Source organism: Maniola hyperantus, chromosome 16 (genome assembly GCF_902806685.2).
Source record: "Maniola hyperantus chromosome 16, iAphHyp1.2, whole genome shotgun sequence".
NCBI classification, from domain to species: domain Eukaryota; kingdom Metazoa; phylum Arthropoda; class Insecta; order Lepidoptera; family Nymphalidae; genus Maniola; species Maniola hyperantus.
This window is the reverse complement of record NC_048551.1, coordinates 2,333,212-2,345,698: the sequence shown is the minus strand read 5'-3', so window position 1 is coordinate 2,345,698 and position 12,487 is coordinate 2,333,212. Positions and strand designations below refer to the sequence as shown.

General features: G+C 37.6%; 2 protein-coding genes across 3 annotated transcripts; both read left to right on the top strand.

Annotated features, from left to right (window-relative positions):
• Positions 1-887: 887 nt before the first annotated feature.
• Positions 888-4,258, top strand: LOC117989407 (larval cuticle protein F1-like). The gene is made up of 3 exons (XM_034976764.2): positions 888-1,036; positions 2,768-3,098; positions 3,589-4,258. The coding sequence occupies exons 1-3, from the start codon at positions 1,019-1,021 to the stop codon at positions 3,996-3,998; spliced, it is 759 nt and encodes a 252-aa protein (XP_034832655.1). The 5' UTR covers positions 888-1,018; the 3' UTR covers positions 3,999-4,258.
• Positions 4,259-5,910: 1,652 nt separating this feature from the next.
• LOC117989408 (uncharacterized) lies at positions 5,911-11,143 on the top strand. 2 transcript variants are annotated; one of them, XM_034976765.2, is made up of 5 exons: positions 5,911-6,069; positions 7,406-7,500; positions 8,247-8,420; positions 9,276-9,429; positions 10,953-11,143. In XM_034976765.2, exons 1-5 carry the CDS (start codon positions 6,060-6,062, stop codon positions 11,075-11,077), a joined length of 558 nt encoding a protein of 185 aa, XP_034832656.1. In that variant the 5' UTR covers positions 5,911-6,059; the 3' UTR covers positions 11,078-11,143. The 2 variants fall into 2 exon arrangements, with proteins under 2 accessions (XP_034832656.1, XP_069360138.1); XM_069504037.1 differs by lacking the exon at positions 10,953-11,143 and adding an exon at positions 9,740-9,786 and having other exon boundaries at positions 9,276-9,471.
• Positions 11,144-12,487: the final 1,344 nt, after the last annotated feature.

The window sequence follows — 12,487 nt, the reverse complement described above, 5'->3', positions numbered from 1 at the left end:
GCTGATGCCCGCAACTTCGTATACTTTGATGTAGGTTTTAAAAAATCCTGTGAGTGATGCCTTTGATTTTCTGGGATAAAAAGTTGCCTATGCCACTCTCCAGGTCTTTAATTACTATACCCATGTAAAAAATCACACCGTTTCGTTGCTCCGTTGCAGCATGATTGAAGGACAAACGAACACACTTTCGTATTTATAATAGCATTTTATAGCTGATGCCCGCGACTTCGTCCGCGTGGATTTGGGGTTTTTAAAAATCCCGTTGGAACTCTTTGATTTTCCGGGAAAAAGTAGGCTATGTCACTCTCCCTAGAGCCTATTATCTATACCCATACAAAAAATCAAGTCTATCCGTTGCACCGTTGCGACGTGATTGAAGGATAAACCAACCAACCAACAAACAAACATACTTTCGCATTTATAATATGGGTACTGATAAATAGTTGTGAAGTATTGATAATAAGCTTAGTTAATAAAACAAAAATTGTATAATTAGATTTCTGCAGCTATTTCAATAGATCGTTTAGTTCCGATTCGTCCTTCTCCGAGATGCAAGGTATCTCTGTACCAAATTTCAACAAAATCGGCATCCGCTAAGAAATTTTAACCCCTAAGGGGGTGAAATAGGGGTTTTAAATTTGTGTAGTCCACCTGGACGAAGTCGCGAGCATAAGCTAGGACTGTTAATTAGTAGTTAATAAGTAATACTGCTAGATGCCTTCCGTGAATCGTTATTCCCGCCGGACAAAAAAAATATCTATGTCCACGCGGACAAAGTCGCGAGCATAAACTAGTTAAATATAATATTACAGATAAGTAGGTAATAACAACTCTAGTAGTTCCCACATAATTTTCTTGCTTTCTTCCATCGAGCGAGGTGTAAAGCGCCTAGTTTCCGCCCAGAATCGGGTTTAATATGTTTTAATCACATGTGACATATAAATACCATGCTTTCGTAAATTGCACCACTTTTCAGCCAAGTCTCACTGGCACTGGACTGCAGGGGACTATCTTAGAAATGTACCAGCATCTATTTGTAAGTTTTCGATTGTAGTTATCAAATAACTTTGATATTTTTTTTAATTAAATTACCTATTAGAATACTTAACAGAAAGCTAACGGTATACAAAGATTTTTTTTTATAAATCTAAATTTAAAGTAAAAAAAACAACATTAAATTAAAACTAAAATGAATTTAATTAAATCTAAAACCTCATATTTATTTTATTAAAAAGTAAGTAGATGATGTTCAAGACTTCGGTTTTTAAAAATCCCATGGGAACTCATTGATTTTCCGGGATAAAAATTAGTAGGCACAAAAGTTCCTTCCATGGAAAGTCGAATCGGTCTTCGACTTGGTAGCTTCGACGAATCAGCTGGTTTAAGTCATTATCATCATGATCAACCCATCACCGGCTCAATACAGAGCACGGGTCTCCTCTCAGAGTGAGAAGGGTTTTGGCGATAGACTACCACGCTGGCCATGTGCGGATTGGTAGACTTCACACACCTTTGAGAACATTATGGAGAACTCTCAGGCATGCAGGTTTCCTCACGATGTTTTCCTTCACCGTTAAAGCAAGTGATATTTAATTAAGTAATTAAAACGCACATAACTCCATAAAGTTAGAAGTGCGTGCCCGGGATCGAACTCCCGACCTCCGATTAGAAGGCGGACGTTCTAACCACAAGGCTATCACAGCTTACAAGGTTCAAATAAACTACCTTTAATTAATTGATATTAATCTATTTTTAACTTATTCTAATACTTATAAGTAAGGCAGATAACTCATTAATTTGTATTAGGTAGGTATTAGCATAATAATTACAGTGTGTTTACAGATATTTCTCAAGTAGGAAGTGTATAAGTATACTCTTATCTCTACCTCTTATCTATGGGCTATAGTCATTGCCTATTGAAAAGTAGCGATGAGAGCCTAGTGGTTAAGACTTCAGCTTTCCATTCGGGAGATTCGAGGTTCGATCCCGGACATGTCTAACTTTTCGGAGTTATATGAGTTACTAGCAGTTGCCCACGACTTCGTCTGCGTATAATTCCTGGTTTCTAATGAGATTAGAAATTTTCCCGCTGCAAAAGGCCACACTTACCTACTCATCAATACTTATAATAAATCCTTAATATGAGTTAAAAGCAATTAAATTATATCATTTGCTTTTTAAGGATGAAGGATAACATCGTAAAGAAATCTGCATGCCTGACAGTTCGCCATAGTGTTCTTAAAGGTGTATGAACTCTGTCAATCCACATTTGGCGAGCGAGGTGGACAATGGCCTAAGTTCTTCGTGCACAGTAGTGGACCGGCGAGCGATGTGTTGAAATGATGATGCTCTTAAAGTCAATGGGATTCAACAGAAATTGTGTGAAATATTCACAATGCATCTACCACTGGTTCGGAATGCCTTTCCTACCGAAAAAAACCAGCAAGAAACTCGGCGGTTGCTCTTTTCAAAGATTTGATATACAATATTATGCCATGTATAAAAGTAGTTGAAGTTCCGCGCATTGTTGGCGCGAGCTGCAGGTCAACTCCAAACTCTTCTATCATTTCTCTATCTTCTCGTCACCGAAAGGTCGACGGTTCAAACCCCGCCCGTTGCACTATTGTCGTACCTACTCCTAGCACAAGCCTGACGCTTTGTTGGAGAGGAAAGGGGAATATTAGTCATTTAACATGGCTAATATTCTTTTAAAAAAAAAACTACATAATCTTTGATTTCGATTCGATCCTTTACTTTATTTTTACAGCTACTCCTGGCCATATGCCTCATCGCCACACAAGCAAGAGCAGAAACTAAGAAGCGATCCCCTTCCGGCTACGGTCATATCCCAATTCGACATAGCTACTCCGAGTACAACAACCGAGTGGCCATCCCCGTGCCACATCCCGTACCAGTCAGCGTTCCACGAGCCGTGCCAGTGCCGGTACATGTCAGCGTACCAGTGGATAGTCCCCGTCCCGTACCAGTGCCCGTACCTCAACCTGTACCTCACATAATCTCTCGACCTATTGCCGTGCCAGTTGATCGACCAGTTCCCGTTCCAGTGTCTCAGCCAGTGCCAGTTACAGTAACGCAAGGTAGGTACCATTTTACTCTCAAATGTAATTTTGTATTTGAAATAATAATGTAAGCCAGGCTAAAAATGTATATGATAAATAGATGAGCGAGTGGAATTTTAGACACATTTTATTTATTTATTTATGGACATTTTAGCGCATGCTTTGTAAGCAGATTTGCTGGCAAGTGATAATGCAGCCTAATATTGAGTGCGCTTGCCTAGAAGATGCCTATTCACTCTTGAATTAAAGGTATCTTATTTCTCTCGTCCGTGGCCGTATTCTATTAGGGCTATCTGCACATTGCACTCTTCCCGTACCATTAGCGTAAATTCTTCAGCCGAGAATGTTGAGAGTTTTATGGGTAGAGCATGTCAAGAATACGACTGTACTGCGAAGGCTAAGCAAATACTTGAATTCCTGAAAACCACAAAAAGGCGGAAGACAAACAATAATTTTATGGTAGAAGTGATGTGTGACACCACAAACAGTAATTTTTTTTTTTTCTCAGGAGTTGGAATTCCTGTCCCTCAACCATATGGAGTCAGTGTACCAGCCCCTGTACCTGTTAGAGTGCCCGTACCCGTGCCAGTAGCAACGCAAGCGGTTGCCATTGGTTCAATCGGTTCTGGTGTTGCTGTCGGAGGACTTGGCGGCCTTGGCATTGGTGGATATGGAGGAATTCGCGGAGGATATGGAATTGGCGGAGGTTATGGAATTGGTGGAGGTTATGGAATTGGCGGCATCGGAATTGGAGGATTACATTCAGGCGTTCCTATAATATCATCAAAGATTGGTTCTATTGGCCATATAGGTGGTTCAGTTATTGGGTCTGGATATGGAGGAATTCTACACGGTGGCTATTCTGGATATGGAGGTGGAATTCTCCATGGGGGCCATTCTTTATATTCACATCATTAAAGTTACCATTTGTATTGAATAGTTTGTGGAATGATTTGCCAAATATTTGTAGATATTTTTGTAAATGTAATTTTTTTTGTAATATTTGGTAAGGGGTCCCTTGTTTTAGTTGATCTAGTCCAATGCCCTTGTTTAGTTGTTTTGGTGTTAGGGTGAATGGTGTAAAATGTGTAAAAGACTGAGATGATTACCGACATAATGATAAGAATATTAAGAATAGTTGGTGAAAGGGAATCTTGGAGTCTTTGCCCACAAGATTTTCACACAGAGATTCGAACATAAGACAATTACAGCCGTTCACCATCAGCAGTGTTCAAAAATATTTTCAAAAAAACTGACTTCAAAAGCCACAACATACTACGTACTTACAAAAAATATTTTTTGTTTCTACAAGTACCAGTATGTTGAAGTCGATGGAGCGTATCGGTTCGTTCGACATTGCTGCTTCACTGAGCGATATAAAAGTAATATTTGGTAGCATATCTTCAATGGATTAAAAATAAATGTCAAATGAGCTTGATGGCTTTCATTCAGTGATGATCAATGAGCTACTAAATCACTCCGTGGGCCGCAGATATCAAGAGAATCTTGGATGAATAGTTGGATAAAGTCGGATAGATTGAATAGTTTGATCAGCACCAGCACTGTATAGAAAGTATTATACGCAGGAGACTTGAGTAGGTAGATAAGCTATGAGTATTGATTGATTGTAAATATGGAATGATTTATAACACTCCCACCTGTTCAATTTATTTTTAATTCCCATGTTTTATATTGCAGAATCTTCTGTGGTACTCAATAAATGGATGAGTTAAATTATTGTTTATTTTTTAGTTTCTCGTGATGTTTTAATTATTTTATGAGCTTAGTGGAATTGTACGTGTTCTTATTAATGTAGGTATGCTTTTAGGGCTCCATACCGGAAGGGTGCCAATAGTACCCTATAATCCATACTAATATTAAATACGAAAGTGTCTGTCTGTGTGTCTGCCTATCTGCTAACTTTTTACGGCGCAACAGTTTAACCGATTTAGATGAAATTTGACACAGAGTTAGCTTACACCTCGGAGACGGGCATAGGCTTCCCACGGGATTCTTAAATGCCTATCGATTCAATCGATTTACAAGAGGTAGCTTGCGAGTTGCGTCTCCGAAATTGACACAGGCACCTTTTTATACCGGAAAAACAAAGAGTTCCCTCGAGATTATTAAAATCCTAAATCCACACAGATAAAGTCGCGGGCATCCTGTACTTTATACTAAGCCTCCGCTGTCCGTCCGTCTATTCATCTTTCTATCAGCGGGCTATATCTCATGAACCGTCATAATAAATAGAGTTGTAGGCTACAAAATTTTAATGAGTATTACTTTTTTTTTTTGTAACGTAACCAAACATAACAAAACAAAACGTAACAAATTCACGGTTTTGGTTGTTCCCCCGTGTCCCCCCCCCCCCCCCCCCCAAAATTCAATTCCATGATTCTAGGTCAATAGGAAGTAAATATACCTACCCTATAGGTTTTGATACCATTGAGAGATCTCAGACAGACAACAAAGTAATCCTGTAAGGGTTCCCTTATTAGAGTTCCGTACCTCAAAAGGAAAAAAGGAACCCTTATAGAGTCACTTTGTTGTCTCCCTGTCTATCTGTCTGCCTGTCTGTCCGTCGAAGAAGAAGAAAATCAAAGAGTTTCCACGGGATTTTTAACCGACTTCAAAAAAAGGAGGAGGTTCTCAATTCGTCGGAATCAATTTCTTTAAAAAACTATTTTTTTTTATTTATTTTTTTAAAACCTAATTCCACGCGGACGAAGTCGCGGGCATCAGCTAGTAATCACAAAACACATATCGGTAATTCGGGGGAGACGTTATGATAGTGTCCATTATCTAGTACTTCGCGATTAAAGTTTGTTTTGATAACGTATCAGTGTCCATTGTTAGCACGGATGAGTTTGTCGTTTATCACTGGTGCAGTGACAGTGGATACTTGTATATCGCTTCAAGGAATTACTATATCCTGTGGGATATTATTGGCGTATAGGAGCTAGCGAGGAAGCGACAATGAAGTCAAGTGAGTGACTTTTTTGCGTATATATCATACACCAATGTTTGTTGACTTCCTTTATGATAAAATGATAGCGCACTTATAGATTATTTTGATTATGGAAATGAGAATTATTTCTTGGCTACAAAAATATTTACCTGCATAGGAGATTGAGATCTGCTTTGTTACAGTAGAATCCCCTTGTAAGAAAAAGGCTCTCTATTGGTTCGATTACCCTTACTATCAGTGGCGTGCACAGAGTTTGAAGTCAGGGTATATGCATTAGTTGGTAGGAACCTGTTTACTAGCAGGTCATAATGAAAATAATATGCATTGATCTGTTACAACTGGGGTAAGCAGTGCATGTATGCCTCTATGACCTGCACGCCACTGCTTACTATCTATGGGTTCGATTTTCGGTTGCGTAATTTTATGAAATCACCTTTTCTGAAATTTTGTAAATTCATAATGTAACATAATGCAACCGAACTCTTCTTTGTCTTTTAATTTTTAGGATAGGTAGGTACTATTTTACAATATAATGCAAACTGTTCAGAGTTTGTTGTAGGCTTCTTCTCAGACCAGGGCGCGTTTTGAACCCTCGTATGCTTTAGTTTTAGGTTGACGTGAATAATAGTACCATTGCTGCACATCGATGATTGCTGCATTTTCCTAAGTACTTACCTACCTACTGTAAAATTGAACACCTCAGATGAATTATTCTAATCTAAGTTGAACACTTTCTATTCAAAAACTGTACTGTTATAATAAACACCTAAATGAAACTCCAAATACAAATGAAATACATTGTAAGTATTAATTCAATATGACACTTATATTCTCTTTTCCATTGCCTACAGTGCAACTTTTTCACTCAACTCTTTTTAGGGTGTCCATCGTCTCACACCATGTTTTTTTCTGCCTTCTCCCACCAAGACTCCAATTTCCAATAAGGTTCTTCAACAGCGCCTTTTCCGAAATGTTTTTTTAAATAATACATATTACATATCTGGATTCTAGCATTTTGATCTGCCACTAATAAATTCTTTCTTTCTTCTTTTACCCCACATAATTTGACTTTTACAAAGCAATCAACTTTTATTTTCAACTATGCACGACTTCGTCCGCGTGGAATTAGGTTTTTTTAAAATCCCCTGGGCACTCTTTGATTTTCCGGGATAAAAAGTAGCCTATGTCACTCTCCAGGTCTTTATCTATACCAATGCAAAAAATCACGTCAATCCGTTGCAACGGTGCGACGTGATTGAAGGGCAAACCAACAAACAAACACACTTTCGCATTTAAAATAAGGGTACTGATTTGGATTGATAAGATTAGCACTAATCCTAGTGATTTTTTTCAGAATTTGAATTATCATTGGAGAACATTCCGCGACAGACGAGCTTCGCATGTCTGTCATTGAAGTTTGGAAGCGTTTTATCCGCTTTAATTTTAATTGTAAGTAAACAATTGTCTCCTTTTCCGGGATAAAAAGTAGCCTATGTCCTTCCCCGGGATGTAAGCCAACTCTATACCGAATTTCATCAAAATCGGTTAAGCTGTTGGCCCGTGAAAAGCTAGCAGACAGACAGACAGACAGACACACTTTCGCATTTATAATATTATAGTAGGTATGGATTTATTTAATAATTTTTTTATTATTAAATTTTCTTTATGATATTCCTAATTTTGCATGAGATTATTATGTGATATTCCACTGTATAAGGTCTCACCTACCTAATCACTCACTTAGTCTCACTATAGAGTTCCTTATTTACAAGCGGTACGGAACTTTAAAAATACCACCATGCCGAACTTCATACAGCTTTCTACTGTACGATTTTCACACTATCTGTCAACCCCCATTTTACCCACTTAGGGGTGGACTGTCGAAAAATCCTTTCTTAGCTGATGCATAAGCCCTAGAAGAAACCTACCTTAATAATTTCAAGGATCTGAAAAATATCAGTTAAAATCACTATAATATGTTTTTCTTTTAACAATCTAAATGGTCGTACCTAACTCGTAAGTGGATACAAACTGCACAGAAAAACAAAGTTATCACAAAAGGGCCCTATCTATTTTGATAGGTACTACATATATACTTTAATCCACACTGGACATTGGAGTCATATGGAGTCGTCGTGGGTGTCACTATTGCACACACTGTTATTGTTCTATAGCATATTCTTTATTAATTCCAGCTGTACTCTGTATTCGTGCTAGCACAATGTCTAGCAGCGCTCAACGTGCTGCCTCCACATTGGACGCCAGATGACGTCGACGTCATGGTGTCATATGGAGTCGTCGTGGGTGTCACAATTGCTCATACTGTCACGCTGTTCCTTAGCACGATCATGCTGATTGGTGTTATAAAGGTAATCACTAAATCGTACTTCTCCTTTTTGTTTCTATTAGTCATTTTCTAGTACACACTAGTAGGTAATACAAGATCTAAGTTCTCAGATAGAATAATTAATCTAAGTCTAAAAGTTATCATTATCCTTAGGTTCAATACTTATTTGTTACTTTACTAGTTTTAACACGAAGGGATTTCCTGCATGCAATTTGTAGTTTGACGATATTTAATTGAATAATATTTCAAAATGTATATGACTGGGAGTATATTATCATCATAACCTGCAAATGAATCAATGCAATCACAAAAACTTAAAGACTAAGTAGATATTTATCCAGAAGTAACGTAGGCTATTTAAATGACAGCACCGTGGACGGAGGCGCAAGCAAAAGCTATATTATAAAGAGGTTTGTAAATTTGTTTGTAGGGGGTAATCTCTGGAACTACTGAACCTCTTTATACCTCTTTTTCTCCTTCCTTACCTTATCCCACGCTACGTGGGGTCGGCACAATACGTCTTCTTCTTCTACTCACTTCTGTCATCCGTCTACGTATTATCCACCCCTTTTACACGCATATCCTCTTTCACGCCGTTCTTTCGATTCGATTTTAAAAATTCTTTCACGAGTAGAAAGCTACAATATACCCGCGTGACGTGAGTTGTTTTATTTAAAAAAATTAGAGATCCTTACGAAAATTGTTATAAGCTACGAAGCCGGGGCGGATCGCTAGCAATTGATAAAATAGTTTTCCCCTCCAATTATAATATTGGTACCTTCAAGTCAAGAGTGAATAGGCATCTTCTAGGCAAGCGCGCTCCATCTTAGGTCTATAAATTAAAAAATAATAATTAATCAACAGAAAATGTTTTCAGGAAAAATGCCAGCTGGTTAAACCATGGATAATCTGGACGTCCCTTCAGGTGCTGGTCTCCATACTCGTGTTCGTGTTTTGGTCAACAATGAGCGTGATCAACCACTATGGAAGTAACACCCTCCTGATTTACGTTGTCGAGTTTTTGGGCCTGAGTAAGTTTATTTTTTATTCCTCAGTACTCGATGACCAGAGGCGTCTCTAGCCCTTGTGGCGCCCGTGTGCAACCAGTGCCCTGGCGCCCTCTAGTCTAGTAGGAGCAGGGTCAAAATGGAATACTAACAGTTATATTTTCAAACGGAAATTCGGATGCAAATGGTGCAATTTTAAATGATGATTTTAAATGATGACGGCGTCGGCCATAACACGCATCTTTGAAAGTGTCGCATTAGAGGGCGCTCGGCGCCCGTGTGCGCCGCACACCCTGCACCATAGGTAAAGACGCCTCTGTCGATGACCAATGAGAAGAGTTCGAACAGTTGCCAGTGATGACATAAATGGATCCGAGACAGATTGAGCCCCATAAAAAGGCTTAGAGTCACTTAGCGGGCGATGTAGAAAGCTTTTGCTTGGAGTTACGCATGGCTAGGGTCTGGAATACTCTTCCTAGATCATCTATCTCCTAGAATTAGGAGTCTCCTGCCAATTATAATACGGGTATCTTTAAAACAAGAGTGAATAGGCACCTTCGAGGCAAACGCTTCCCATCTTAGGCCACATCATCACTTCCCATCAGGTGTGATCGTGGTCAAGCGTGCGCCTATAATGAATTTAAAAAAAAGTTTCTCTATTGTGATCAAATCAGAAATGAGGAGATCCGTAGGAGAACCAGAGTAACCGATATAGCTTCGGGTTACGTAAGTGGAGTGACAATGGGAAGGGCACTAAATATGAGGAGCAAACATATTAAATACTAGCTTATGCTCGCGACTTCGTCCGCATGGACTACAAAATTTCAAAACCCTATTTCACCCCCTTAGGAGTTGAATTTTCAAAAATACTTTCTTAGAGGATGCCTACGTCATAATAGCTATCTGCATGCCAAATTTCAGCCCGATCCGTCCAGTAGTTTGAGCTGTGCGTTGATAGATCAGTCAGTCAGTCAGTCAGTCAGTTACCTTTTCCTTTTATATAGAGATTTCGGGCTCTATTAAATTTTATAATACATACTAACACTTCCTGCAATTAATTTTTTCAATAAGTATAACTATTTAACTAGCTGATGGCCGTGACTTCGTTCACGTGGTTTTTAAGGTTCTTAATGCAAAAATCACGTCGAACCGTTTGGCGTTGCTCGATTGAAGGACAAACTAACAAACGAACACACTTTCACATTGATAATATTGGTAGTGATGTACAGAAATCGCCCACTATACAGTTTTGTTATAATAAAATCTATATAATTATATAAAATTCAAAGTCCTGACTGACTGACTGACATATATATCAATGCACATGAAATGGGGGTTGGAACGTTATATGTGTTATTCGGTGCTGGTGCAGGGTGCGCGTCCTGATGTTATAATGTTTGTTTCTGAAAAAAAAAAAACCATTTGTTTTCTGTAGGCCACGCGGGCGAAGCCGCGGGCAGAAGCTAGTTGTAGGTACCTATAAAGTAGGTAGGTACCTTCTAGAAATAATTTTAATGACAAATAAGTATGTCGTACGTATTTTTCAGTGGTCCGGTTCTACATGCTCATGATAGTTTCAAGCTTCTACAAGAATCTAGAAGAGAAGACGCAAGAAGAGAGGGAGAGGTTGCGGAGTTTAGTGGTCTCTGAAAATTGGTATAATTCAGCTTGATTTTTTTTTAATTTAAGGGATTTTTGTATTTATATTGTTTGTTATTTAATATATTTTATTCTTATACATACCTACTTTTTATTAAGTCTGAATTCCTTTTTCTTACGTCTGGTCTTAGGGGTTGAATTTTCAAAAAGCGGACGTCTATGTATGTCTTCATGCCAAATCTGAGCCCGATCCGTCCAGTAGTTTAAGCTGTGCGTTGATAGATCAGTCAGTCAGTCACCTTTTCCTTTTATATATTTAAATATATATAGGTACCTATACATACTTTAAAGAATATGGGCTATGCAGGTAATAAAACTTAATTTCAATCTATAAAAATATTTTATTTGGCGTATAATTTTGTATATCTTTTATAATCAATATAAAACTGACTATAACAAAATAATGCTATATTATAATGTTATGTATAAACTTATTATATTTACAAAAATATCTTAAAAATATTTTACTTATATTTTTTTTCACGATATGTAAGTAATAAATAATAAATTATATCAGATACCTACCTACGTTTCCATAAATTGTAACAATCTTTATATTTTATTTCCATATAGTAATACTATACTTCAAATGTCTTATATTTGTACATTGTTTAGTAACAATCAACCATCAATGAACATGATAAAAAATAATATAATTAATTGAAGAAAAACTTGAAAATATTTGCGGTCCACTCCTGAATTTTCCATATTCTAAAAAAAATAGATACCTACCATAAAAATTTTACAAGTTATTCCTAGAATATCTCTTCATCATAGATTAAATATAATTGAAAGTGAAAGATAAAGATAAAGAAAAAGACAAGGAAAAATAATTGATTGGACGACTAATTTCTATCCCACTTCTGATCCAAACGTATCAGTCGAATATATTCAATACTTTAAAAAGGCACTAATGTTCGCTATGGTGACATTGTTAATTACATACAGTATTTTGCTTAAAGTACCCGGCAGGAAATATTGTACATCGACCTTTAGAAAGAGATAGCGGTCTCGTAGAGCGTTGTCTCTGTCGTTGAGACCGATAAAACGTCACATAGGTGAGTGACAGAGACAACGCTTTACGAAGCTGAAATCCCTTTCGATGAACAATATTTTCTGCCGGCTACTGTAGGTATTTTATGACGTCTTGTCAGATTTTTCTTTTTAATGAGACTTGAGGTTCTTGCCGGTGTTTCAGTTTTTCAGTACTATCCGAACTGGTGGATTCTTGGCACAGTACGGTATTTGACTATGTAAAAAAAACTATTTCTCAGTGATTATTAAATAGTGGGTCTTCCAAAATACGTAAGATCTACGTCCTTTATTAGTTTTATGTTTGATAACAATTTTATATTATCGACTAAAATAAAAAAGTACGCCAAATGATTGTGACGACACATATCGGTATTTTATAGAATCTCGC